The sequence below is a fragment of the Chelmon rostratus genome, chromosome 6 (assembly GCF_017976325.1).
Source record: "Chelmon rostratus isolate fCheRos1 chromosome 6, fCheRos1.pri, whole genome shotgun sequence".
Taxonomy (NCBI): Eukaryota; Metazoa; Chordata; class Actinopteri; order Chaetodontiformes; family Chaetodontidae; genus Chelmon; species Chelmon rostratus.
In genome coordinates, this window is record NC_055663.1 from 2,790,821 (window position 1) to 2,815,387 (window position 24,567).

General features: G+C 39.3%; 1 protein-coding gene across 1 annotated transcript in view; it reads left to right on the forward strand.

The window, feature by feature from the left end:
• The window catches only part of LOC121608314 (neural-cadherin-like), a 72,594-nt gene extending 54,299 nt beyond the window's left edge, over positions 1–18,295 (forward strand). The window contains exons 23-33 of the mRNA XM_041939555.1: positions 1,516–1,730; positions 2,756–2,880; positions 3,047–3,174; positions 5,069–5,192; positions 6,015–6,198; positions 6,386–6,552; positions 8,410–8,674; positions 9,353–9,536; positions 10,718–10,959; positions 16,155–16,309; positions 17,729–18,295. Of these exons, the coding sequence (XP_041795489.1) occupies positions 1,516–1,730; positions 2,756–2,880; positions 3,047–3,174; positions 5,069–5,192; positions 6,015–6,198; positions 6,386–6,552; positions 8,410–8,674; positions 9,353–9,536; positions 10,718–10,959; positions 16,155–16,309; positions 17,729–18,295 (2,356 nt within the window). The remainder of the gene's footprint in view (positions 1–1,515; positions 1,731–2,755; positions 2,881–3,046; positions 3,175–5,068; positions 5,193–6,014; positions 6,199–6,385; positions 6,553–8,409; positions 8,675–9,352; positions 9,537–10,717; positions 10,960–16,154; positions 16,310–17,728) is intronic.
• Positions 18,296–24,567: the final 6,272 nt, after the last annotated feature.

Consider the following 24,567-nt stretch of genomic DNA (forward strand, 5'->3'; position numbering starts at 1 on the left):
TGAGTCGTTTTGCTGTGTTATGTGTACATGGGTGTGCATATCTAAATGTATTTTGCCAAGATCATTAAATTAGATCTCTTTTTAAACATGAACCTTAAATATTGGTAAATGTATGTAGTCAATATAAAGGGCTTCAAGGTCTTTGTGGAAGTTTATCACAGCAGAAACAACACACATTTCATTTCATCCACACACAAATGCACTAATGCCCAGATTAAATAAATATAGGGCACAAGGATTACTGCACCCCCCCCACCCCCCAAAAAATAAATAAATAAATCTCACTTAATAGCATTTACATGAAAAAGCACATTTATCAAAGACATGGTATTCAGAGAGAGCATGTACAGAGCTCTTTTTTTTGTACTTTTATCTTTTAAAATTGTCTCTGCTGCAGTTGATCTGCAGGCTGCTGAGAAAAGCCTGTGCTCTGTGAGAGGAATATCTCCCCACAGTGTTAAAGGAGCTTACCAGGCAACCTCAGTCAACAGCTGATCAGATAGCGTCAGTCAGAAGTGAGAAAAACATGCCCTGCCCTTCTGGATTTGAATTATAATCACTCTCATAAGTCACATGAAATCGCAGTGAAAGAGAGAGGTGCTGTGTTTGGAGTGTGTATATATGTATGCATAAGACTACACTCTGCGTAAGCCATTTTGGATCTGAATTCCTGATATGTGTTGCCCCCTCTGCAGAACAAACAGCTATCTGGAGAAACAGCCACTAACAGCCTTAATACACACAGCTTTCCTCAGACACTGCATGAAAACAGATGGCTTGGATGTTATCAGCAAAGCCAACTTGGGATGGAATGGAAGATGAGATCAACTGGTTGCTCACATCCTCACCATTGCAATGCTGGAATGGGCTGTTTTTATCACTGCATGTATCTCTTCCTTTATATTGTGTTTGCATGATTATTAATATTGACCATTTCTCACACACACGCACAGGGCAAAACACTTTATTTCCAGTTTCTGCAAGAGCACCTATCGTGAACACTCAAGCTCTATTCAAATAAAATAAGTGCAAGAAGAGGGCAGCTGCACAGATATCAACAAATATCATATCTTCAATATCACATATATGAGCAGAGGGCAGGTGAGAATAGGTGAGAAAAAGGAAATCAACAGTGGTACAGTGCACTGAAAAATAAGAGAAGTAGAATTAATAATCTCCTAACAAAGGAGATGTGATGTGCCAAGCAGGAGCAGTCTCCAGAGGGTTCAGCTCCGGCAGCTGTGATAGATAGAGTACAGGCTGGAGTATTGCATAGCTAATTGATTTAAAGTAGAACTGAATATTCAAGGCTTCATGTCTAATTAAAGTAACTGACCTTTGTGAATCAACAAAGCTGTCACATCTGCCTGCTGAGAAAAGTCACCACGCACAGATCCACGGATTGGACAGCATGAAGATTTCACAGAGCGTAAAACATGAATCACACTGATTGATTCTTTCCCCGTGTTGTATTTATGATTTTCCTTTGACTTTCCTTTCTTCACAATGCCACAGGTGCCACTGCCCCCCTCAGCATGAGGGGCCAGACTGTCAGCAGACCATACTGAGTTTCCTTGGCAATGGCTATGCCTGGTTTCCCCCCATAAGGCCGTGCTTTGATAACCATCTTTCACTGGAGTTTCTGACAGAAGAAGATGACGGACTGCTGCTGTATGCTGGCCCGTTGGCCACTCCACTGCCTGGGGATACTGAGGACTACATGGCCATAGGTAAAGAATGTGTCTGGACTTTTATTGTACTAAAACTTGAAACTTAATTTTGTGCGTTTAATTACTTTGTGGTAGATAATCAATATGAGGTCAATTTAGTCATTAGTATGCTGCTGAGGGAGTTCTCACTCTACTGAGTTATACAATAAGTTCTTTATGTAGTGCTGCATATGCCCTAACACAGTTTTACTGTATATGTCATACTTTGTTGTGTGCCATAAGGATAACTGCTTTTGTTTACCCCCTGCTTCAGCATCAAAGCAGTAGTTCATCTTCTGAACAGACTCTGTGTCTCCCTGAAGAACACATCAGCAGGGCTTATTCTTGCTGACACAAGGGCTTGAATTTGAATCATCCTGATGAAGGACAGTAATAAAAATGGTACCACATTGAAAAGGTCATTGTCTATAGTTCCAGTTGCATAAGAGTAAAATGTCTGTGCAACCCCAAGTGCACCAAGACAAAAGCAAACCTCAGTACTGTAATGAGTTGTGTAAGTTATTGGTTATCAGATGTGCTGTCTTTTTATATAAACATTAATTTCCTGTTTGAGAGAGTAGATGTATATGCTAAAAGTAAAATGCACAGAGTTCTGTAAAACACTGCGGGTTATTATTGATGTGTTACTAGTACAGGATACTAACAATGATGATTATTAATAAATATATGTAACTGTTGCAGTAGTGTTGTAAATATTATTTACTGGAGTAGATACTGATGCTGTCGTCACTTGCTCATTCCCGATTTAACAATCATCATTTTCCATTACCTTGTTTTTGGTACCATTCAGGTTCCCTGCTATTACCCAGCTATTTTATAATGTGTTTTTTTCCATACTAGTACGAACTGGTAGTTTGCATCTTATCTGTTTTTTTTTTTCATCACAGTTGTTTGTTGACTTTTACTGCGCATTTTGTCTATGCAAGCAACCTAAACAGTTTTTTTTATCCTACAAATCTGTAACTGTTGCCATTTGTTGGTTGAAAATTTTTCATTCAGGTATTATGATCCTCTCTTTTCCTCAGAGCTGATTGGAGGGACACCTAGTCTGAAAATTAACCATGGTTCTGGGGCCCTGGTCCTAAAGTTAAGTAATATTCGGGTTGCTGACAGACGGTGGCATCACCTTGATGTGAGGAGCAATAGTAAAGTAAGAGAAGTGCAATCATCTTGGCACCTTTACATGCAGTTTCTCCCAGTGTATAAAGAAGAAATCAGATTACAATATATGCTGCTATAATTTTTAGAGACTGTCTGGCTCTCACACTTACACATCTGCATACTACCCAGCAGCTTCTCTCCACTCTAATTTAAAGGAAGTGCGCTTCATTCTCGACCGATGTTCCAGTGCGATTATCATGGAGACAGAGGGTGTGGACTCATGGGCAATGACAGAGGACCGCTCATCTTGTGAAGTTCGAGGGATCACACCCAACAGAGACAAGTAAGTTCAATAATTAAATGAAACAAGTTTGGACAGCACTGCACAATATATTAACAAAGTGACTCTTCTGAACTCTAAAACACCTCGGGCCTCTAGTACTAAATCTTGAGATAACCAATAAATTGTGTTTATTTATAAGAACTACATGAACACATACTGTATGTAAATAAATGAATGTGACTACATGTTTGTTCTGATGAATCTCTATGTTCGTGGTTGAAGGGTTTAGGGTTTAGAAAATTATCCAAAGATTCTTCTGGGGTTTTCTCGTGGTTGCAAACTACTAGTCCAAGGTTTTTATCTCTTAACTGCTTTTAAAAGTGCAGTATTAGCAGGCAAGAGTGAAAATGAAGACTAATGTCCATTTTTACATGCAAATCTCATAGCTATATAACTGCATGTACTGTATATAAAGGATATCTGGTATGTGCAGTGTGGCAACACTAGCTCAGTGGATAAAGGATATGTCTGTTCTGCCCCAGTAGCTTAGTTTACCTCTTAAATGTTTGTTTTAACAATGGACATTTAATTTTGTTTATTACATGCTGGCATGTAGAACTTCCTTTGTAACATTTGTAATAATGATGTTGTGACAACATTTACATACCATCACCCACACCATTGTAGCGGAGTATTGTTTTTTTGGAATTGGTTCCTGAAAGATTAGATGAAGCCTCACAGTTGAGGTGGGACTATAAAATTAAAAACGACATCTAAATTAAGTCATTTTAAAAGTGAATGCAGAAACAAATGATTATTTGCATTATTGATTAATCTGTTGACTAGAGACAAAAATTATGGCCTCCAAAGTCCAGAGGTCCGAAACTCAGAGATACTATTCAGTTTAATGTGGTACCAGAGAAAATTTTGGTAATTAATTGATTTAAATGATTAATTGATTATCAAAATTGTTGTGGAGTAATTTTCTGTCGATAGACTATTCAATTACTTGATTAATTGTGGCTCGCAACTCGCAAAGCAAAGTTTGTCACTTTGCCATGTCAGTGTTAGATCAGATTTAATATTTGACAAACTGAACACAGGTCATGTTCCCTTTATACTCCCTCAACCTAGCCATTGTCTTGCCCTCAACATAAAAATTAGTAATGCCTCTACACTTGGTATATTATACAAAAATGCTTAGTACTCTAGCTCAGGATCAGAAAATAGTATCTCAAATGGTGTTTATGTACAAGCTGCAATCAGATAGTGACTCAGACTGTTGGCACAGTGTGTTAAATTTTTCAGTGCCTCAGATATCCTTAAATTTTTAGATATCATCCTGAAAAGCGGCTAATCTTTTTGACTATGTTTTTGTACAGAGCTGAGTTTTGGTTTGATGAATGATTTTGCAGTGAGTTTAACAATGTGCATCTTTATGTGCTTTACAACTGCTAATAATTTTAATAATTTTTATATTTTAGAACAGTTTACTGTGATCACTATACTTGAGTTAAAGCTAAAATTAGCTTGTTAAGGAGTGCATAATTTTACACAGAACAGCATTCTGTGTTTAATTCCCTTTGTGCAGCTGCTTTTAAAAATACTGATTAGACGTTGTGCTGAATCAGTTTTTGTTTTGATCATTTCAGAGCAAAGTAATTTGCCCATCATGCATTTCTTTTGACAGTAAGGGGGAAAGAACAAGAATAAGATGTCACATTTTTTTGTCATACAGCAGTAAATATGAGGACAGCCTCAGCAGGAAAAGAATGAAACCATAAATGTTAACCTCAACAGATCATATGACGTGTATGTTCCTTTTCGTCTGCTTGCACTCTGTGCTTCTTTATGTTAAGGGTTGTGTGTTTTGAATTGGATGCCAGCTTATTTTTCTTTTGCTCACATTCTTCCTCTCTCTTCGCGTGTATTGAGAGTTGCTTTTTGTTCCCAGCTATCTGAATGGGAATCATGTCATGCAGCTTGGAGGGGTCAATGAGAACATATCATATGAATACCCACAGCTGCAGCACAAACACTATACTGGATGTATAAGGAACCTGCGTGTGGACACCAAGGTACTGTATGGAGCATGAAGAGATGACTATAAATGCACATTGCCATGAGGCCTGTGTACAAGTACATTTTTATCTTGCATTCATTTATTCTTGACCTGGTCAGATGCCGGGCCATATACTGTAGGTACTGGCAGATTCTACTTCAGATTGTAAATTTGGCCTCTAGGCTACACCAGAAAACCTGAGGAATGCTCAGAGAGTCTTTACTTATTCTTCTTGTCAAATTTCCTCTCACTGTCTCTCTGTGAGTCTCTGTAGACAACATGTAGCTACCAGGAGTTTGCTTAGTATAATTAGTCTATCCATGATTTTTCATGTATCTATACTGTATATATATGTGTGTGTGTGTGTGTGTGTGTGTGTGTATATATATAGTGTATACAGTATATATATATTGTTCTAAGACACATTTAGAATATTTAATTAAGTAAAAGAAATAATACCACAACATAAAAGTACTTCATTACAAGTGATAGTCCTGCATCCAGAATTGTGTAGATGGAATAATTATGCATGCAACATCTTAATCTGCAAAGTAAGTAATAGCCATAGTAGTTTGTAATGAATGTAGTGGACAAAAAAGGACAACATTTCTCCCTGAAATGTGGTGGAGTAGAAGGATAAAACAGGAAAATATTCAAGTTAGGTGCCTTTAGTTTTTCTAGTTAATAACCTAGTACTTTTGAGAAACAATAATTTAAATACTTTCTTTCTCAAGCTGCGATCACATTTCTTTTTACTCATCTACTACTATTGCAGGGACAGAGACATTCAGTTTTTCTCCTTTTAATACTTTTCTCCTGTTCTGCGTCTTTCATTCAGCTATATGACCTTGGTTCCCCAGCTGAATCCTCCAACACTGTGCGAGGCTGCTCTCTTACTGATGACCACTGCACCAACAAGGAGCAGCTTCCCTCCTGTGGTAGGCGGGCACACTGTCATGGCGAGTGGGGTTCCTTCAGCTGTGTGTGTGAACCAGGGTTTACAGGGCCTCATTGTGATCAAGGTACACATTTAAAATTGCTTTTCAGTGAAAATCAGGTTTTCAGGAAAGGTACAAAGAGATCTCTATGGGCAAAGTGTACAATCAAAATTGAACATGTGAGAAAAATGTCACTTTGCTGTAGGAAGATAACCTCACCATATGATAGCTGAATTAATTGAACAAGTCTTCTGTGTTTTTGATTGACAAGTGGCTCCAGAGTTCTCCTTTGATGGCCGCAGTCACATTCACTTCCAGCTCTTATGGTCATTGCCTCCGCGACAGACAAGGGTCCAGGTTGGGGTTCGGACACGTGCTGCTGCTGGTGTCATCCTCAGCCTGCTTTCCCAGGAGCAGAATGAATATTTACTTTTGGAGGTGAGTCATGGCCGGGCCATTCCCCTCCATAGCTGTGATTGCCTTGTTTGTGGGCCAGAAAATTGATGAGACAATGATTGCTGCAAATGCTTGTCAGGCTGACTAATATCAGGGCTGGAGACATATGGGTGTATACAGCGGAGGCTGGTGATTGACATGTACAGTATATTCTTGACAGAGTCTTTAAAGCCTGGTATTGAGAGGCTGCTATTCAAAAAAATTGAGTTCCTTTATTCAGAGTTATTTCTGTCTCTGCTTAATGTTTCAAACTTAATTCAATGTGGCAAGAAAGCAATTGCAGAATCTATGCTTTGAGGACAGTGTTCTTAAGTGAAGGTCTGATCTAGTAAATGGACTGTGTTTATATAACGCTTTTCTAGTCTGTGGACCACTCAAAGCGCTTTAAAACATGAGCCTGCATTCACCCATGGTAGCTAAGCCACCTGCTCATTATGAGCATTAACACAGTCACACGCCGATGCACAGAAACTTAGGGTTCAGTATCTTGCCCAAGGATACTTCTGCATGTATGTAGACTGCCAAGGCCAGTGATTGCACCACCAACCTTCTGATAAGAGGAGGACCGCTCTACCTCCTGAGCCCCAAGCTTTCAGCACCTGATATTCCCAGGCGGCCTCCTATCCAAGTACTAAACAAGCCTGACCCTGCTCAGCTTCTGAGATCGGACAAGATTGGGCATATTCAGGGTGGTTTGTCTGTAAGCCATCTAGTACTCAGTACTTGAGGGTTTTGCCATGTCACGCAACTTTAAAAAGACAGTGAAATCATGTATTTTCTGTATCAAATATGATTTGATGATTGCATAGATCTAGGTGCTGCAGAAATTTTGTATAATCTGTTTTTTTCCTAGTATTGATTGAGTCTTTTGTCCTATGATCATTTTTGTTGTAGACTTGAAGGCAGGATGAGGTAGTGAGGAGACAGCAGTCAGCTTTTACTGTGTGTGTGTGTGTGTGTGGCCGTTACATTACAGGTGTTGTGGGGACATTCATCTATTACTAAACTGTACACAGCCAGATTGCAGGGACTCGCCTTCTTATAAGATAAGATTAACTTTAATGATTTAGTGTTGTAGGCAGCATCAATAAATATAGCAATAGCTAAGGCAATGGAAAATAAAAAATACAAAATACAAAGATGGCTATGTGTATATATATGTACATTTTTCACAAACTGTAAAAAATATATTGGCAATGGCAGGTATTGAGAAATATTGAAAAACATTGAAACAAAAAAATTGCACATGGTTGGTATGGGTAAGTTAAATACAGTATTTACTCAGGCAATAGATATTTGTGTCACAGTGGAAATAAAAATACAGTATATATGCATAGGTGTAGTATTTAAGAAAAAAAATAATGTAATATTGCACAGGTAATAGCATGTGTGAGATGGATGTTTACAGTGGTGCAAAGAAAAACAGTATGTGTGAGGACACAGCGCTACTTTATACAATGCCTGAGTTAAATAACCTGACTGCTGTTGGAATGAAGGACCTGTGGTAGCGTTCCTTCTTACAGGGTGGATGCAGCTGTCTGTTACTGAAGGAGCTGATGAGGGCCACCACAGTGTCATGCAGGGGGTGAGAAGGTTTGTCAATGATAGATGTCAGCTTGGCTAACATCCTCCTCTCGCCTATTTTCTGATTGGTGTCCAGAGGGCAGTCCAGGACAGAGCCAGCTCTCCTGACCAGTTTGTTCAGTCTCTTTCTGTCCCTCTCAGAGCTTCCACAGCCCTAGCAGACCACTGCAAAGAGGGCATCTGTATTGGTAAGGGTTCTCTAGTCTGTTTGAATGGCAGAATTTTAAATCAGCAAAGCTTCATTGTGTATCTCAGGTTATTCAGGGTCTGCTGGCTGTTTTCTACAACCTTGGAGATGGAGACTACAACCTGACAGTGCCCCACTATCGCCTTGATGATGGAGATTGGCATGAGGTGGAGGTGGATCGGTACGGCAGAGAGTTCACACTGCGGCTGGACCGGGGAGGAGGGAGACGAGAGGTTACAGCATCACTTGGGCAGAGTCAGGAGATCATTATTGACCCCTCTGTAGTAATGCTTGGGAACTCTTTTCCCTCGGGACACAACCAGAGCTTTCTCGGTAGGTGGCTGCTTACCTTTGCTGGTAGAATGAGATGAATTAATTAAAATGTTCAGTTTTTTCAATTTTCAGTTGTATTCATATAATGCCAAATCACAACAAAAAAATATCTCATGACACTTTTCATATAGAGAGGGAGGGAGAGGGGAGAGAAAGAGAGAGAGAGAGATGGAGAAGAAGATGCACAGCAATGATAGTAATGATTAGAGGATTTTTAAAATCAATAGAGAAAGTGAATGAATGAACATGATCAGGTTTGAAATAGATTAACTGAAAGGAATGGATTTCACAGTTGACTTGTATACCTGTGAATATGAATGGACATGCTGTGTAAATGATTCAGTGCTTATTTTTACCACTTCTACATTTCACAACCTATCCCAAAGGTGATCTGATCCCAGAGCAGATGAGAAACAGTGAGTCAGTGGGACTGAACTGTACTTGAATTGTTAGACCTCATGCTACCCACTGAGTGAGCAAACCAATCAGCAGAGAAAATGAAAAAAAGAAGCCTGCTGACAGCTTAGTGTCAGGTTTGAGTGTTTTCATATATGAGAGCATACATATGCCTTGGTCTGCAGGTGTGTCAGTGCATGTATGTGTGGTTACGCCCCTGCCATGGTGTGCCTGAGGATTAATGTCTTAGTGTGTCTTTTGGCTTTGTAAACTCTCTGCCAGGCTGTTTACGAGATGTCAGGATTAATGGCCGCTCCATCCCTCTGCATTTGGAGCAGCCTTCAGAAGGGCTCCAGGTGGTCAGTTCGCGGGGTATCTCCATTGGCTGCTCTTCAGAATCCTGCCGAAAACACCACTGCATCCCTCCCTTGGTCTGTGTAGACCTCTGGAGACACCACGAGTGCAGGTGCTATAAATATACAGAATATATAACCCAGCATGTTAATGATGCCTTACAGTGTGCAGGCAATTTTACTACATATTTACACACATATATCCAGCGACAATAATTCCAGCACTCAACTCACAAAATGTATTAAGAAATGATGTCAGGACCCACAGACAGACAGTATGGATCCCTTGCAAGTGGATGAAATAGTATAATCCTTAGAAAGGAATTTTAATGTAAGTCATTTATTCATATTATGAAAAACTGCAACAGGTTCATTCATAATTTAATAACTATAAACAAAGTCTGGTTATCAGCATTTATAAATATCAATATGTATGAGTTCAAAGTAAAATATAGTAAAAAAAGATCCAGAGAAGAATTTTATAGTATAATTTGCTTCAAAAAAATAATGGGCTAAAACAATTCAAAAACAAAATGAAAACCCTTAACCCAGCGTTTGTAGTAGTGGCTAGGTTATTTCAGAGCTTGTCTTAGGTTTTTTTTATTTGTTTGTTTTTTTAAATAGAGTTTTGTACAACTTTCTAATAAAATCACCTTTATAAAAGGTAAGACTAATAACTATTCATCTTGATTAAATAAAATAGTAAAATCTCTACTTTTTAAGCCAGCTTAAAGACATTAATAAGGGCAATGTTTGGGTTGGCAAGTTGTGAAAAATCCTTTTGGCTGGTACTTTATCCATCATGAGTTTGTCTTTTTAGGGAGATCTTAAATTCATCAGGTAGGCCTGCAGAGTGTCTGAACCTAATTCCATACATTACCAGCTTATTAGCAATTACAACAAATAATATATATAACATAATGCAATTACAATTACAATATAACAATTAATTTACAACTACAGTCAATTGATTGTCATATGAACTCTTTATTAGAAAATAAGAAATCAATTGGTATTTATTAATAATTATTTACCAACATGTGGCATCCCTAAAGTTTATTTATAAATCCACATGCACATACCGTAAACAAGAAAATCTAACATCAGTACAGATGATATATTATTTACACAGCAAGAACAGTTTGTGCATTTGTGTATGTGTCCACCAGCTGGCAGCTGGCTGGGTTTAACAGCAGGAACTGTGAGAGTCTCAGCTGCCCCTTCAAACTCTGCAGGACAATGAAGTGTCCTGGCTGTCATTTCAAAACTTTATACTACTCTTTACTCTGCACAGGTGCCCTCCAGGCCACATGACCAAAGAGAGCTCCTTGGGCAAAGTGTGTGTCTACACACTGTGTGCTAGCCGGCCATGCCACCACGGCACCTGTGTGGCTCACTCTCCATCCCGCTACTCGTGCCACTGCAGCAAGGGCTACCAGGGACGCCACTGTGAGGACTTATTTCGCAATGAGGACATCAACAGCCTCAGCCTCAGCTCCCTATTCGCCATCAGCATCTGTGTCATGGCCTTTCTAGGTAGCTATGTTGACTATGTCCTTTTCTATCTGTGGTAACCCAACACTGTCATCTCTTCTCGTGTTCTTATAATATTTTCTGTTTGTCTCTCTTTTGTCTTTCTTTTTAATGTGTACACAGTGATTTTCAACCCTGTGAAATGGAATTGTATACAACTAATTTTCATTCATAGTTACGTTGTGGTATCAATTTAATTATTGCCTTGATTATGCTCAGTAAATTCAGTGTGAGTAAATGAAACACTGCATTTATGTACTTCAATGAAGTCGCAGCGAGGTGGTCTGGTTGGATGGTGGGCATAAAAAGTAAAAAAAACAGCAGAATGCAGGGTTCGCGTGCAGTCCTCTGTATGTGGTTAGGCTGAGGCACCAGAAGCACTTTGGTTAACTTAGGCAAAGACTGTCATTTCAGTTAAATCTTAATAAAAATATCTATTTCTCAAGTCACTGCTGACATTTCCTGTATTAAAATAGACCATCATCTTTCAAAGCACTCCAATTCCTAAAAGTAACCCTAAAAAGTGGAATAATGCAGTAGCCATTATGCACTTTTAGACATAGTATATACAATACATTCCAAGATTGCCTTTTTGGCAGAAAACAGATGAAATATGTTGCCAGAGAACATACGCTCTGTATCAATATTTTTGCCACTTGTTGGTATGTTTATTACAACCCAATCTCCTAGAAAAAACAGGTATACATAGCTTATTTTTCATTCATAATTACATTCTGCGTATTACAAACGTAATCATAGTCATCATTTGTTTGAGTGAATAAAACACGACATTTATGTACTGTGCTGGAATCGCAGGGACGTGGTCGGGGTGATTGGTAGGCAAATAGAGTGAAGGACTGTGACACCAGAATCCAGGATTTGTGTCAAGACGGGTTAGGTTACAGCAAAGTTTCTTCATAGCAAACTTATTGCATTATCTCTTTATTTTATCTGTAACATCCACTGTTTTCTTTGTTTTCCACCTGTTCGGTTCTGGAAACTCTACATACACATATCTTGTAGCTGCTTTGATCTCTGGAGTTGAACCAGGATGTGATTTCTTTTAAAAGGGTGGCAGAAACATGAAAAAATATCTGTACTGGAAGAAAAGGAGGGAGGGAAACAAGTGTATGTCTTAATCTGTGGTTCACAGGGAAGCTGTGAAAGTCCCCAGAGAATCTGAAAGTTTCTTCATGTGTTTTTCTATATTTGTCATCAAGTTTGTGTCCCCTGTCTCTTCCAATGTTACACTCTGACTTCAGAAGTCAATTTCACTCTCAGTCTTACTTTTTTCTGTCCAACTTATTTGTATCCCACCATCCACTCATTTCACTTCCTTGACGTATTTTCTTTGCCTTACACATGTTTTATTTCTGTGTACATTTCTGTCTTCCCAAGTCAACCTAAATGTGATCATCTTGCACCCTCCAGTGTTACACACACATTTTGGATCTGTAATCAGGGATTACTTACATCAAGAAAAATAGGATTCATTAGGACAGTTGTTGTTTTTTTTTTTCTCTTACTTTAAATTAGTTAGTTTCAGGTTAACTCTAGGATAAAGGTTAGGGCCTGTCATATCAGAATAACTGTCAGTCAGAGCTATGGCAGTGAGTGCCATGCAAGAAACAACCTGTTGCAAACTTGTAATCTACAAAAAACAGTGCCAAAAGAGAAAACAAACAGCATAGAAGCATGGTAGCTGGAGAGCATTGTACCTGCTTCCTATACGGTGAAATGTACCCTTTAGAAGCTGCCCACAGAGGGCAATGTCCTCAAAATGACATGCATTTTTGAGGTAGTCCAGTAGCTCTTGAAAGGCCTTCAGTTTATTTGAAAATGTGAAATTCATTAAGTTAGTTACCTTTGAGCATGAGTTTCTTTGTAATGCAAGTATTTACTACTAGAGAAAGCAAAAAAGTTAAGCCATCTTGTTTGTATGAAGAAATAACTTCCTGTGAACTTTTGAACTCTATAATCTAATACAAGCAAAGTAAGGTGACAAAATCTTAAACCCATAATGTTATCATGTTCTAGCTAATAATCAGATGAATCAAGCATACTGAATCAAGTGAACATGTTGCCTGTAAACCACTTTGTTTTTCTTTGCATCAAAATTTAATTCAATTTAGGGGTCTAAGAATTAGAACATCTGCCTTGGTTTTGTTTTATTTGCAAAACACTTTCTGACAGTCGGTATTGAAGACTATTGAAGTCGGTATTTGGCGTCTTAGGCAGGTACAATTTTGTGCCTTTTTATAAAACGCTCTTTATATTTGCACCTTATGTGACCAATTGGAAACATATACAAAAATAGAGAGCCTAAAATTAAACCCTGAGGACCATCACAAGTCAATTTTCAGAAGAAATTTTAATGTCAAGTTTTAAATGAGAAAAAAGGTAAGAACTGACAAGAGATTTGACTTTTCAGAACTGATAAATCTTCCATTTATTTTTTCAATGACTCAATATCTTATTTAGTCTTTGCAATGCCATAAAATAGTAAAAATTACCCATTGAAATGTTTCAGAACAAGCCAAGGACTATTTTGGCATTTTGCTGAACTGAGTGATTAATCAGTCATCAAAAAAGTTGAATACTGTAGTTGAATTTTCTGTTGACCGACTAATAATGTATCTAGCTCATGTCTCAGCTCTAGACTTGAACGGGCTGAGTGCTTATAACACCAGCCCACTTGTGTAAACATGGTTAGTGGTGTCATACGCTGTGTTAAAATCTAACAGGATCAAAGTCCAACATCTACCCACATCTGCTGCCAGCAGGGCCTTTTTAAATGTATATGCCTTGACATCTCTACACAAAACACCAATACAGATTAATTATCCCTTAAATTCATTGTCAAGGTATGGCAGGAAAGAGGTGAGTTAATGTGTTTTTAGGCATTGGAGCTAAGGAAATGGGAATTTTCAGATCTTCGCAGTGGTAGAAGGACAAATGTCAGCGTTTGTGGCTTTTTGTTGTACTCACTACCCTCTTTAAGGCCACATTGCTGTTTATCAGTCTGTCTGTCAGAGACAGGCTTATAAAATGCTTGGGCAATTCATTACACTGTCCCTGCCTTTATAATTGACTGGACATTCCCTCCAGGCCATGTGGCTGGTATTGGGACATCAGTTATTCTTATATTTGAGAGTGAAGCATACAAAGCAATGTTTAATATTTGATAACTAATTCAAAATGCTTAAAGTCTGGCCTTGGCATCATTCCTGAAAATTCATGTGTTGCTTGCATACTAACTAAAAGAAGGGGTAGTACACGTGAAGTAGAGTGCCCACTGCTGCTGATTAGGATTTATATTCAAGGCTCAAACTTCTTACCTAGCACACATCATCTAACCGTTCCTCAGTATAATGTAGCTGGGAAAGAGTTGTCTTCGGTGACAGTTACTACAGTTTCACACATTGAACAAAATGAATAAAATGGCCTGAACAATAGCTTCTCTTAAACTGAAAGCAAAAAGAAGAAGCAGTTCCACGATCAAACCCCTGAGTGTGGAAATAAAATGAGGTTGGGTTCAATGGGCAGCTGGTTATGCAATATGTAGTTGTTTAATGATACTACCACTAACCATAAATACACACTCATACTCTACACACTCGCTGCACTAAGCAAGACTGCTGGCTGGGTGCTAAATTAAGGGGGGCTCTGACTCTGCCTCAACGTGCATTAAAAGTTAAATGATCATCCATTATTAAGTTTTACATAAGCTATCACAGACAGTGGAATGTGAGTTCAGTATGTGCTGTTGACACAGCCAGATGAGTTGACCTAGCCCCATTATTCCAACATCAAATCTGACATTCTGTTTCTGAAGAATGGAAGAAATTTTCCTATATGGGCTCTGGATGCCAAATGTTCATGTAAAGTGCTGATTCTTTTTATTCCCTCAAAGGTTTATAAATAAATACTTTTTTTCAACTCTTCCCCATCTCTCACCTGTCTGATTTCCTTCTGCTCATTTGTCACTTGTCTTCTAACCTTCCATTGATGGTTCATGTATCATAGCTCATTTTTTTCATTATCCTCATCCTGGAGCTTGAGTGAAGAGTTTGTTCAAGCTATGTAGCTAGTTGTTTACTCATTCACACTCATTCATAATGCACAGTCCGGTCCAGGAAAAAAGAGGGCAAAAAGGCAGCAGCATTATGGATTGTTGAATTAGATTATCTTAGGGGAGTTGTTTTTCTGTCTTTGTTATTATGAACACCTGCATGCCAGTCCCCAAGTCACCCCAAAGAGCTGTTGGTGCATTATTCATTTTCCAAGCAATTACTTTAAAAAACTAATGTAATTACCTTGAATTTCTCAAGGGATTTCCAATTAAACTCATAATTAGCATGCACCATATCAACTATTTTGTTTGAAATAGATCTGCATCTGGTGTGAGAGATAAAATCTCGCTATCGCTAGTGCTGGGACTAACTTAGTTATATCTGACTTAGATGTATTCAACTGCACAGAATATATTTGGACATCCAATTCTTAATTTGGCAAGGCAGAACATACTACAGGAAATATCAGTGGTACCAGGTGTTAAAGGGACATACAGTTGCGTATCATCCATGTAAAAAAAATCTATATTGGGTCTACTAATGATTTGCCCTATGGGTAGCATGTATATGGTAAAAAAGAGGTGACCCAGATAGACCCCTGAGGAGCCCACAAAAAGGAGGAACACAAGAGGAGGCAGTATCTCCAAAGATAACAGAGAAGGACTTGTTTGACAGATAGAAGATGAATCAATCCATTGCCACATCACTCATGCCTGTATAGTTTTCCAGACATTTCCATTTCATTAAGACATTGTTGTCCACTGCGTCAAACACTGAGCTGAGGTCAAGGAGAAATGTGATAAAAGAGGAAACTGAACAGCAACATGAATAAATGGAAAGGCGGTGTCTTTCTTTCCATGTAAAGTTCTATTAGTGTGTCTTCACCAGTCAGCGCAATGAACATGTCTTACATGACAAATCAATGTAATGGGAAATCTATTTACAGTTATATTGTCTGTCTGGATTGCATATTTAGATGGATGTTACATGTTATTTTACATTTGGTGACAAATACCACATTGTCAATTTCATTTACATCCACAGATGTGTTTGTCTGCTCTCAATCTTATTTCAATTATGCCTTAGTGTTACCACTGTGTTTATCTGCTCTCTGGCACCCCTCAGTGTTGATGCTGGGCCTGTTTCTATACTCCTGCTGGAGGAGACACAAGGGCCTGAAGGAAGGTGTGTACCATGTGTCTGCGCACCATGGTGAGTGGGAGGACATCCGAGAAAATGTGCTCAACTACGACGAGGAGGGTGGAGGAGAGCAGGACGAGGTAAACCTAAATACACATGCTGGTATTTAGACAGGCAGGAGAAGTTAATAGAGCACTAAACACAGCTACACTTTATTAAATTCTCATGACAACAAAATATGGCAAAATTTTGCTGTGGGGAAAATAATTGTGCGTACCTCTTCAGATTTTGATGTTTCGCAAAACCTAGGACAAAGCTCCAACTCAAACAGAGCTTCATGTCCGGATATTGGATCGGAGGCAGGTGAAAACAAACAAAAAAAAAGATATGTAGGCTCAGAGTAAGAGCACTTTATGACTGCTATACAGGCCTACTTATTTTAAACTACTTAAATAAAGTCATGGAAATGTGGTAAAATATTGGAAATAGATAACAGAGGGCTGCAAAGAAATGGTATACTTGCAACAAAGGACTGGTAAAAGGTCAGAAACATCTTGCTGCACACATTAAAGGACCTAAGCTTCCTCAAGTAATAGAGTCTGCTAACAGGCCTCAGTGTTACACTTCCAGTCCAGTTCGTTGTCACGGTGAAATCCCAGGTACCTGCACCTCTCCACTACCCCACCTCTTCTCCCAGGTTGAAAAAAGGTCTCCTTGTCTTGGTTAGGAGAAGGTAGTTATTCCCACACCATGCTACAATGTGTTCCACCAGTTCCCTCTACTCAATCTCCATGCCACCACTGAGACGTCTCACAACTGCAGAGTCATCAGAGAATTTCTGCAGATGACAGGACTGTTAATTGTACCTTAAGTCTGAAGTTTTGAGCCTACCCTTGTGGAGACGGTGTCTACCTCCCAGGCTGAGACTGGAAGACGGTTCCACAGGAAAGGAGCTTGATAGCTAAAGACTCTGGCTCCCACTCTGGTTTTGGAGACTTTAGGAACCATATACATTCTGGGAATGCAGTGTTCTCGTGGGATAATAGAGTACTGTGAGCTCTTTAACATATGATGTTATGATGTGGTGCCTGATGATTTAGGGAGAAGGATTTTCAATTCAAGTTTAGATTATACAAGGAGCCATCGCACTACAAGACCTTTTAAAAGGATGAAAGAAGATAGCACAGAAGCTAAACCAGCAAAACTTGATAGAGAGCAGCAGTGCTTGTTGGTGTCTAGAATATTTGAGAATGTTCATGTCAATTAACTGAAATCAACCAAGTAGACACCAATAACTGTTAATGTCTCTATTTCAATAGTGCTGCAAATGGCAGCTCTTAGTCAGTGGGGCTGTTCATGGTGGATCTTTATGTTCGTCTGAGGAACAGGTTAATTTGTTAGCAGAGGCATTAACTGAGCTACAGTGAGCTGGTCTGAGCACTTATTGGTGTTGTGTAATGCTGTCTTTAATTATCTCTTGAATTTAAAAAAAGATTACATTGAAAAAACTTCTCTTCTGTCCTTCTTTCATGCCCTGCTTTCCTCTCTTGGTCTGTCAGAATGCCTTTAATATCGTGGAGCTGCAGCGCTCCCTCCAGCCCAGCCCGGCACAGTCTCTCCGCTACAGCTATCCTCAAAGCATCATGTCCTACCCACAGACTAAGCTTTCTCAGGACAACAAGAAGAAGGGGGTGTCTAACGGGAATGGCAGCACAGCTATCGCCCTGCGTCTGGCCACCCCCACTTCAGGGAAAGGAACTTTGTCGTCCCCGCTGACCTTCCACCGTTCACAGAAAACCCTCTCCCTCTCCAGTCAGGACTTGGCCCGATATCTGTGTGAGGTCATCAGGGACATGGAGCACCCAGGGGAGCTCAGCACCTTGACCACACCGTGCTGTACCTTCAGCAAGGAGCGAGGCCTGGCTGTGGTGCGCTCCCTCAGTTCCCTCAGTGCATCTCAGGGTTCGGAGGTAAGTCTTCAGGCATCCCAGAGCACCCGGCTGGACAGGTTCAAAACTCTCCGAGCAGTGGTTAGTGATTTGAGAGGAGATTTCAAGACTTCAGAGGGCCAGAGAGTCAAACTGATGGAGAGCAGAGGGCAGCTGAACAGTGAGAAGAGTGGGTGAGGCTGCAATCGGAAAAGCAGAACTAAGGACTGCAGAAAAGCAACACTAAAAAGAACACGGTGGTGGAATTCCAAAGGGAAATAATGAAATTTGAAATACTCAAATTGAGGTTGCCCAATGTCCATGTCTAGTCTATTAGATATGCATTTCAGTTTTTTAATATAAACACGTTTACCAATGAATGATCAGATGTGGTGTATTGTTTACTTGACATCACACTGTACAGAAAGCGCCCTGTGTCAAAACTATTCTTGTCATTAAACTCGTAAGAGTAATGTCTGCAGCTAAGACAGTAAATGGATTTCCTGTGAGATAAATGGATTTGTTGTGCTGTTAATGACTCATGAAATCATTTACGTGACAAGATTTTATTTCATTTGTATTATCTCTTTCCTTTTAAATAAATGATTATCTTTGCTAGTATTTCAAGCTTGGTCTTGTTGAAACACAATTTCACACTGCTGATCATCGTATCTTTTGTTTTTCATTAAATGTTGGTTTGGCTGTGTTTTCTTTTTCTGCTGTTTTTAAGTCACTATGTGCACCACAAAGTCTGGACTGGCAGACACAAAGTAAAGTAAAATGTCAAAATGACGTGACATGACTATAAAAACCTACACATGAATGATCATTCAACGTAGATCTACTTATCTGGCTTCTTTCATTCCTGGTGATTACGATGACAACTGAGAAATGAACTGTAAACTGTTCTTGTCTTGCTCTGCTATCTACTACCAGCAACAAAAGCATCTCATAAGAGGAACAAAGTCAAATTCAGGATGAATCATTTCAGTCCAGAGCCTGCAGCCTTCTGACCTGAGCTTCTGGGAGTCTCAAGTAAAAACACAAAATTGTTGGGGTCCTACGTAATTAGCTGGCATTACTGGAGTTAAACAGCTGTAACACTGGAGAGGGGTGCTAGGAAAGCACACTGAGCTGCTGCGTCAGCTGAGGCTCTAAACATCTGTATCTGGTCCATCTACAAACACAGATGAAGCTACTGCAATGTGTGAGGCAGAGAGGATGGTTTCAAGTCTCTGAGAGTTTTTAAGGAGCATCGTGTTTTGTATTCATGAGTCTTGTAGTAGAATAGACAGATACCCGCTCTCTCCGAGTGAGCTCTGAGATCATCACTGTATTCAAGCTACAGCAAATGTGGTTCTTTATATCGTTATTTATATTATTACAAAATGATCTATGTTTGATTTAGTCTTGTTCTTAGTCTTGCCATAAGTTCTGAGAAAAATGTTGCATGACTGTGCACTGCCACCTATTGGCAAGCTACTGGCACAACGTTTGAACAACAGCTCATTACTGCAGATTCACACTTTATCTCTGCTGTGCACAAAGTAGGATTCCCCACAGTGGGATCTGAGGATCCCTGAACTCATTCATGGTTGTTTCAGGCATCATGAATTACAGTTTAGCACCAGCATTATTACATTTAATAAAAGTAGTTGTGTGCATGATGAGTAAGTAATTTTAAAATGCAGATTTCACTTCATTTACTACCTGTTTACAGTGTACATGTCATAAAAAAGTGAATTGTAAGTTAAAACCAAAATGAAATTGTGAATTGGCTTCATAAATGTTGAGAGGCTTCAGTTGTTTAAAAGTCCAAGACTTAAGACCCTAAACCCTAAACTTCTCTAGTGCAGCTCTTGGAGATGTTCCAGTAGCAAAAAAAATCAGACTGTGGTTATACTGGGCAGCTGGCCAGGTGTTACTGTGAGCAGGAATGAAAGAACAGAGCATTGGTCTCAACAAAACCTGAATAAATAAAGGATGAGATGAGAGACATCCCACATTATTTATTTATTTATTTATTTAAATAGATGTAATTTACCTCTTAGCCATTAGAGGACACTGTAAGTCCATAAGCAGCAGCACGGTAGACTGTAGCAAACAGCACCTGGGGGACAGTTACAAAGGAAAAACTTGACTAACTAAGTGAGGAAACAACTTGATGTATGGAGTTGATGTGAATTATATTGTACAGCATTCACAGTCACCAGGTCTGAATTCAGTTAATCACATATGAAAGATTGTATGGGATGCACTTTACTCATGAAAGTAGAAGTAATGCCATGGAAAAGATATTTCTTGCAACTGAAGTTGCTTGTTATTATTCTGGGGAAAAGTCTGCCCCATGATTGACTGTGTATAAGCCATTATCTTTCTTCAAATTGACTGGCAGATGTGATCCCAGTCTCTTAACTTCCAGCTTTTCCTCCAAAGACATTGAGGAAAATGGTAAAGAAAGCAAATTATCCACCTTCATGCTAACGCCCACCATAGCTGAACTTCTTCTCCCTCCTTCCCAACTCTGGCACAAATAGCAGCACCACTGCGTTCTCACTGCTATAAGTCAGCGGCCTGTGGGCTAAGTTAGCCCAAATGATCAGTAAATCACGGTGGCGTGGCGTGACATGACACCTGTCAATCACTTACAAGAACGAAAGAAATAAAAGTGGACTGTACATCCTGGGGCAGTAAAACATAAACCTGTTTAGAGATATTCTCTGTTTTTCCTTTGACTGATTGGTGCTGTTGCTACCTTTGGTTTCACCTAAACTTAAAACAATCTGTTGTAAGTTATTAAAAAATTATTTTCTCATCTTTTTTGTGTTAGCTTGGGAGGCCCTGTTAGCCTATTTATACCAGCCGTCCCTGACTCTTTCCATCTCTGTTCCTTTTGTGAAGCAAGAAACAAGAAACATGAAGAATTGGAATTAAAGTGTATTCCCTTCAACTGAACAATATTTTTTAAATCTTTACTGTAATTAGTTTCTAATTCCAATGCAAAAGAGAATCTTTTGATTTGAATTTATTTTTTTGAAAATAAAAAGAGAGAAATTAAAAGTATGAAGAGGTGGTATTATATTTCAGAATTAATTATATGGCAATATTAACAGAAGTATTATTAGCAAAATGTATGTAAGTATAAAAAGTCCTCAATGCGGAAAAATGGTCCCTCTGATCTGACATTTATAAAATGAACAATGATGCATATTTTACTAGCTTGTGGAGGGGTAGCATGTTTTAACCCTGTTATATACAAAAGGTCGCAGGACAAATCTGAGGAGTCATGAGATGGTTAATCAGGGAGGGAATAAGCAAAAAAAAAAAAGGTTCTGCTAAAGAAAGTTTCTTATTTCTGGACCCTCTGATTTTTGCTTTTTTGTGATATAGTGGATAATTTTACTTCTTTGGGTCAAATTTGTTCAATAAAACCATTTCCATGCAATCACTCATGGAAATGCAAAGTTTTTTTTAAAGGTTCATACACAACAATGCATTCTGCTCTACAAACGTTTAGGAAAAATTGTTCAATTATAGTACAATTATCTAGTTACAGTGGCTTCTACTTACACTGTGCCACTGAAATGCAGTGGAGAAGTGTAAACTAACAAAAAACAGAAATTCTCAAAGTAACAAGCAATGCTTCAGGAAATGTAGGCTTACTTGTCACCACTGCTGAACAGCACATAATAGTAGATGTTGATTCATACAGTAGAGTTCAGAGACTTGGAGCATTAAAGCAGTTGTGGAGGCTCATTGTTAGCAAACATCTGACCAAGACACTACTTTGGATTTAATAAATGATCTGTAGGTAACTGTATAATCATACTTTATAGTGTTTAATGCTGCTCCCACAAACAAGAACCCCTGAAATGAGCAAAGTCTTTCATCATTAGATCCATAGACTGTATGAGGCAGCATATACTCATGGACCATCGGGATGCATGATACAGTGCGTTTATATCCCCTTGCAGTACATCTCAGTAAAGAAGGCAGGCGTAGGGGGAAGGAGGTTGTGGTGGGGCAGAGAATGGAGGTGGAGTAACACAAGCAGAGTGTTTGATGTGACAGCTGGAGATTGTAAGAATGAGGAAGTGACACAGAGCTCCAGCATCCTCAGCTTCGGCCAGTCAGACTGTCAGTCAGTCAGTCACTCTCTGAATTCCAACTGTGTTTACTCTTGTGTTATTAACGTGTATGAGCATGTGTATGTGTGTGTGTGCCAGTGTTTATCCTCAGGCAATGGATCTGGGAAAAGTGACAGTGTGGCGTGGCCCTCTGTCAGTCGGCCAGTAAAGTGGCATGCGTGTCAGCTCTTCTGACAGACGCTCTCGACGATGGTGGCTGCAAATGTGGGACATGTCTTGTGACAGAGCGACACAGCCTACACAACAACTCAGCATGCAGACAGGACATGAGCAGTCAAGTTTGATGTGAGGGGGTCAGTGCTGAGGGCCTGGGCTCTTAGAGGGTGAGTGAAAGCTGCAGTGATCTCTGCACAGCTGGAGACACAGCGACGATACCACACGTTACTTCCTGTCTTTTCTTTGCAAATGGGTTAAAGAAAAACCTGTTTTTGTAAGAGATTGGCTGCTGTGCTTCTAAAATAAACCATGTGTAGCATATTGACATCAATAAATAGTTACGAAACTCATTGTGGGAAATTCTCTACATACAAGACAACAACTGCGATGAATGGCAACTCCACCTGTTATACTGGTTTCTGCAAATGGGGTGGAAAATGCTGTAGATGACTGATATCCTGTGTTGTAGTTGCATTTTTGATGAATGATTGGTATCAGAAAGCCTCTGTGGCAAACACATTGCATTTCCTGTGACAGCTCAACAATAAGAGCTGCCCTGTGTTTTGCCAGTTGAACACTTTTAATGGCAGTAAGTAGAAATGTTTGGTCTGCATTAGCAGTTTGAATACAGTAAGGGAATGGCAAATGCCAATGATGTATAGTGAGGTAATTATTGAATGTATATAAAATGTGTATTGCTGAAAGAAATGTCAAATGCAAATGCCAATACTACTACTACTACTACTACTACTACTACTACTACTACTACTACTAATAATAATAATAATAATATAAAAAATTGATTTGATTTTATGACACCTTTTCTGAAACTTTTAAAATTCTAAACTTAGTTCAAGAATTCATGGTTTACCACACAAAAAACTAATATGGTCCCTCTTCTTACATGCAGTCGAAATTCAAACTCTCAGAGATTATCACAAAGGCAGGGAGAAACTTAAGAGGCTGGTTAAGAAGGCCAGCTCTGCCTAGGGATGATGTCTTGACCCAGTAGAGGTAGGCAAGGAAGAAGAACGATGGCTAAGCAATTATTCTTGATGGAGAACATGTCCCAGCCAATGTAGAGCACTCAGACAGCACTGGGCACCTCCTTCAGTGACAGACTCCTAAACCTGTTAAGGACCGCTACCGCAGGTCGTCCCTTCCTGCTTCTAGACCAGTAGACCACACACACTGAAAGTGATGAATTCACTCATGTGCAATATCAATGTGCGATATCAATATTCCCTGTGCGCAGAAATGTTACTCAACCACTGCCTTGTTTTACTTATCATATTGTTTACTTGTGTATCATAGTAGTCATAGTTATTTTAGTTATTAATGGAACTAGCCGTAAAAACCCAGCATTGTATTTTGAGTTATTAGTGGGAGAGTGTTGCAGTTTTTCAAGGGGTGTTTCCAAATAAAATTTTAATAATATAAGAGTTAACCAGTCTCTCCAACCCAGTAATATGTGTACAGTCCCTAAATTAGCTACAGCAACTACTAAATGGACATGTGGTAAGATTTTTTTCTTTCTTCACTGCTGTTTCCAAGGTCAAGAGTGAAGTTTGATCCCCACTGATGGATGTATTTTTCAAGTCCAAACTATCAGGAGTCTTCTTTGTTTCATCTCATCATGCAGTTCTTGCCCTCCACCCAGAGAGGGCACACTTTGCCACATCCGAGCTTCGACTCGCACCACTGATCTGTGCTCACGTTAACTTCATACCCTCCCTGTGTGCTTCACTCCACTCTGCAAGGATACGCCATCCCACCTACCAGAAATGAGCTGGCCGCAGTTTATCATTAACTATACTGGGAGATTTAATGGCATGGTGGATTCTGTGAGCAGTAATTCATTGATAGCTGTCAGCTGAACTGTGAATACTCAAAAAGTCACTTCAGTTACTTCCAGAAATCAGCTTTCCACACAACCTTTCTTTTCAAAAGTTGTAAATGGTTGTCGTCCTGCACCATAGGTGACTTTGATACAAACATTGATTGAATATTTGTGGGGCATTACACAACAGCAACTGAACATGTGAGGTGCTCTTGTGTTAAATGTGTTGAACTGCACTCAAGGACTTAATACATGAATGAGGAAGGGAAGGGAAGGGATGAGAAGAGCACTGGTGGAAAGGAGGAGGGCAAAAGCAGAGGGTGCCT